Source organism: Sinocyclocheilus rhinocerous, unplaced genomic scaffold, assembly GCF_001515625.1.
Source record: "Sinocyclocheilus rhinocerous isolate Xijiao unplaced genomic scaffold, SAMN03320098_v1.1 scaffold775, whole genome shotgun sequence".
In the NCBI taxonomy this organism is placed as follows: Eukaryota; Metazoa; Chordata; class Actinopteri; order Cypriniformes; family Cyprinidae; genus Sinocyclocheilus; species Sinocyclocheilus rhinocerous.
Window position 1 is genome coordinate 70,439 of NW_015645553.1, and position 5,332 is coordinate 75,770.

General features: G+C 34.8%; 1 protein-coding gene across 1 annotated transcript in view; it reads left to right on the plus strand.

Annotated features, from left to right (window-relative positions):
• The first annotated feature begins 1,620 nt into the window (after positions 1 to 1,620).
• LOC107706568 (choline transporter-like protein 4) overlaps positions 1,621 to 5,332 on the plus strand; it is a 26,475-nt gene continuing 22,763 nt past the window's right edge. The window contains exon 1 of the mRNA XM_016510322.1: positions 1,621 to 1,884. Coding sequence (XP_016365808.1) covers positions 1,839 to 1,884 — 46 coding nt within the window. The 5' untranslated portion in view covers positions 1,621 to 1,838. The remainder of the gene's footprint in view (positions 1,885 to 5,332) is intronic.

Below are 5,332 nucleotides of genomic sequence, written 5' to 3' on the forward strand. Positions count from 1 at the left end.
ATTAAAATGATAGCAGATTTGTCTCATTTTAAATGAATACTAAAAACTGAGATGAAAAATTCACTTTAGCCAGAAATGGACTTTTGCTATGGTAAAATAAATGTTCAGCGATTATCTTTAAGAGATTTTTGAATTTTGGTGCACTTTTTTCTCTATATATAGTGTTGATATGGCAACTAGTAAATACTGTAAGCCCCGGTTGTCTACTCGCCCTAGAACCGCCCCTGGTATATGTCTGAGGTAACCATAGCAACAGTTCGTTGCACCGAGTTCTTTATGTGCCGAAAATTTCACAGCAAATGTTTCACTTTTGAAACCTAGAATTTCTCTGTTTCTTGTGAACAGCTGAACTGAATCTTTCGTCTAAGGCAAAATTCCCTTTTGCATGGACCTGTGTTGAAATGACTTTATTTTGCCTGCGAAATTTCACCGAACAACACGTCACTGTGCCTTTATACAGGACAGCGAAAAAACACAACCCAAGTCACTTTATTTATTTCTAGAGGTAGTTCCATGTTTGAGTTTGATTGAGCAATTTGCATTATTATACAGGGTTTGAACTGCTGCACAAAATAACTCACCAAACCCAAAAACCTTTAAAGAAGAAAATTTAAAAAAAATACGTTCCGCAGTGTCAAAAGCTTTACGAAATCTAGGAATAAAATAAAAATATTTACATCAATTAAATAATAATGTAATATATCTAAAACCAACCTTATATTATTCGAAATGTGCCTGTTTTTCATAAAGCTTGATTGAGTTTCATCTGTAATATATTCTAATACATTCTTAATTCTTTTAGCAAATAGATTCAATTAATTTATAATCATTATTCAAAAGACTAATTGGTCGCCAATTATCAATAATAGTCCTTTTTTTTAAGGCTTAGGAATAAGGGTAATTAACCCCTGGGCCCTGAGTCATGGTAGATGGGGATGTTGGACTTAGTTAAAGGGGTCATATGATGTCGCATCATATGACCCCTTTAAAAACGCCAAGGTGCAGTGCCCAATCCACACTACCGCCAAGGAGCGCTATTCGTGGCTTAGTGTATCCCATCATGCATTACATTCTGGAAAGAGGTCTCGCGATAGGTCACGGAAACCTTTACAATGTAAGCTAAATATTAATATAATAATTAGATATTGCATATAATTTGGTAGAAAAACAAAGTTTTGGACGTTTTATTGGTGCAAAGATGAGTAGTGGTGATATTTATTTTGTACAACAGTTGCAACTGCTTTTCACCACTTAATTAGAAGCACCACAAATTAAATTGTGTCATGTTATAGGGACTACTGAACAGACATTTAGAAGTTGATTTTAAAATGCAAAAAAATAAAAATAAAATAAAGCTATGTTAACACTTGCAGTTTTACAACACTGTAAGTGTGTCCCATCAAGTAATGAAAAGTTCGACACACACTTGTGGTCTTCCTCCTCACTTGAACACTTGGGCCAAATACAGGAAATAGCCTACGTCATATAAGTGTCGTGTGGTCAAGTGGTGGGTAAGTGTGGGTATTTGGACAAAGCAAAAGTAACACAAGTTTCTCGGGCTGTTATAATCTTCCACCGGAAGAGGACGCGTGTGTGTCCGCGGGGGTCGGTGCACGAGGGCGTGAGCGTGCGTCAGGTGAGCTTGTGGAGCTCTCAGCGGCAGGTGCCACGTGACGTCATCACAGCGCTTAGTTACTCCACCAAAGATTTACAGACAATACAACAGCACTAAACTAAGATCAGCGCGCGCTGACACCGGACTTGATCGATTCAGATGAGCGCTGCAGAGCAGTGAAACAGCTCGAGATCATTTCATTATTTGATCGCGAAGTGAAAAGATGGGCCGTAAGAAACAGGAGGAAGAGCAAAACAACCCCGAGTATGGTAAGACTGTTTCTGAGTACAGTGAGAGCATTTCTCAGGAGGATCCGCTATAGTGCAACAGGTCATCTATTCAGACGTTCTTCAGTGTTACAATATATGAATCATATATTGATTACATATTGTAACACTGAAGAACGTCTATATAATCTCTATGAACGTCTATATAATATGATAGAGAGTTGATAGAAGTTAGCAAGATCATGCAATATCAGGAAATTGAACAATTTCACAACAATATATTACATGCCTGGAAATTTAAAAAAGTGTGAAAGGTAATATTTCCATAGTGAATACTGTATATTTTATATTTTTTCAGAGTTCTGCTACGCTCTAAAATGTTTATATATATATATGTGTGTGTGTGTGTGTGTGTGAGAAAATTCAAAATATTACATATATGAATCTTTTATAAAATATTGTAGCCTATATATTAAAGTCTTTTATAAATGTATTATATTTTATAAATTGTGTGTATATATAAAACATAATTTATAAAACATAAGATTTTAATAAAACATTTTAATATTTATTAGCTTTTATCCAGTAGTCATGAATCTTGTTTGGTAGTCTGTTATAATAAAAAAAAAACAACAACAAAAATAATGCTATATCTTTTAGTTAAGTAGTTAAGTAAACACGTGTGTATTCACAGTGACTCTTGCAAACAATAGCTTGTTTTGTAAAGGTTGAGCTTGTGAACCTGATCCAGCCCTTATTATTAAACAGACCTGAGCACTCCAAACCTGCCAAAACTGATCATTCAGTGCCCTTCAGTCCGACAGTCTGTTCAGAGAAGTCACTGTCTGAGATGCTGTTGTGAAGTCACAGCTCATCCTGAGCTCAAGCGTCAATCTTTATGATGCCATGATAGTTAAACAGGCCATATACAAGCTTTACAATGCCATAATGGATAAAGAAGTCTTCATTCTTGACCGTTAGAGCATGACTTCTCAGCATTGTTTCAACATTCAAATGTCTCAATGCTCTTCTTCCTGTGTACCTTCAAGCAACAGGAAAGAGACGTGTCTTTAAGATCTAGTTTCTTCTTTTAGTTTATTCTGTAGTCTCTCAAGATCTGTGGTGTTTGTATCAGTCGATCATGGGTATTTTTTCTTCCTGCTCACCCAGCACACGTCAGTAGGAGAATGCTGGAGATAAGACATTTCTCTGGAGGTTTAGTTACTGGGTAACAAGCCTGTTGGTCAACATTTAAACTAGGAAGAATCCAATATTCATAAACACATGCATGTTCTCCCTGTTTTAGAATAGCTGATGTCATTTTAGCATTTAATAGTCGTTTTGAAATTGTTTCCTGAAAGATATGTGACTCAGTTTTACACACACCTAGCTACTGTAAATGAGGACATCACAACGCTTTTATTGTTTATACTGTATATAAAGCTAGTTTTAATTACTCACCCACTCATTAACCCTTACATTGAGGAAACATTTTCACATTAAGGCAAGGCACCCCAGGCGGATAGGCTAAATAAATATATAAATAACTAACCAAAAAAATCATAATATCCAGAAGTTTTCACCATACTTCCAAAGTTGATTGATCACATTAAGAATGGCAAGCATTGTTTGTATAACAAGTTTTAAATATGCATGTTTGCATGTTTATGCATGTAAAAACGTGTTTAAATATGAAAATAATGTAATATCTAATTAAATGTGCACATACAGTGCTGTGAAAAGGTTTTTGCCCCCTTCCTGTTTTTTAAATTTTTTGCATATTTGTCACACTTAAAAGATTCAGATCATCAAACAAATTTTAATATTACACAAAGATAAATGCAAGTAAATACAAAATGCAGTTTTTAAATGATGATTTCTTTTATTAAGGGAAAAAAGCTGTCCAAACCTACCTGGCCCTACGTGAAAATACTGGATCAAAACAATAAAACCTGTCTTTCAAAAAAAAAAAGTGACTTTTTTTTATGTTTATTTTGGTTTATTTCTCTTTTTATCAATACATAAATCAGTAAATACAACAAGTCAACTAGCAAAAAAAAAATGTGAGAAGAAAAGTGGAGGAGAAAAAACTCGCGGCCTTTAAAGACATGTATTTCATCTGAAATCTACAGATGCAAATATATAAAGTGCAATAAAATAAACACTTTAAAGTGTTTAGTGCATGTTTTCTTTCAACTAGTCTGAAACAATACATTATAAAAAGTAACATAGACCAAAATCTCAAAATTAACAGTGCATGACATTTTTTATTTATTTATTAAACAATTTTAAAATTACACTCCAAAAGTCCACAAAGGTAGGATTTGTCAGGTTTCCCCCAAATTGTACTTCTAGGCTTCTGTTGTTTTATATTAAAGTTGGCGTAAAAATAAAAAATCTGTTATCTAAATGCATGTTATTGATCTTATTCTGAACGATTCATCTATGAATAGGTTCCATTTTTAAAATGCATTCATTTTTTTATCCTCGTATTTTTTCCAAAATGAATTCCTTAACTAAATCTTTTGCAGACCTCTGATGATGTAGGAATATGCAGGATTCCTCCAACCATTTTGTTCACTTAAACCCCGCCCCTTTCTTACAATCAACTGCAAGGTTGCATACAGTTTTGGAGTGCCACGCCCACATCTCAATATCCAATTAACAACCGACAGATAGAAGCAAGTCTCCGCCCTGCATTTTTTCTTAATCCGTTTGAAATGGATGTATGTTACAATGTGGAAAAAAAGGTCTAGTGCTACTTCTGTTTCATCGCAACTTTAAGTTCATTCGAATAATGACAGAATAACCCACACCCTAAAAGAAAACTGAACAGAGCATTACTTCATTTATGAATCATTTTGACATTGATAACACCTCCAAAGCGGGGTTGTCAGGTTTCGCTCACATCTCGAGGCACTTTCATCATCAAACTATAGCTCAAACACGATGAGGTTCAGCTTTCAGTGACATAACTTTCAGTTTTTTGCAAATTAGCTCAGGTTTTCTGTTGTTTACTATTGAATTCTACAGTATTATTGCAATATTGTGTTCATTGCTGTCTATTCTGGACACACTCGTAAGCATGTGTGTGTGATCTCTAATCAGGGTGTGTGTGTGTGTGTGGTTTACTGTAAACCCCTGTAATGCTTCACACAATGAACTCCACATAAAACCACATATAAAATCCGCAGCCTTTCTTTTACGAGATGCTGTAAATGTCTCTGACAGAGAACATGTTCTGTGTCCTGAAGGCAAATAACCATTTGTGTGTGTGCTGAGTGTAACATGATACTGAATTGTACATAAAGAGGTTGAGAAACAGGTTGGTCTGACATGATTGCTTTCTTTAAAGGGGTGGTTCACTGGTTTTTTTCTAGGCTTGATTGTGTTTATGGGGTGCAGTCTAACATGTGTTAATGCTTTGTTTTTTTAAAAACGCATTATTTTTCACATAATTTACCTTTATTCCACACCGCTCTGTCCCTTC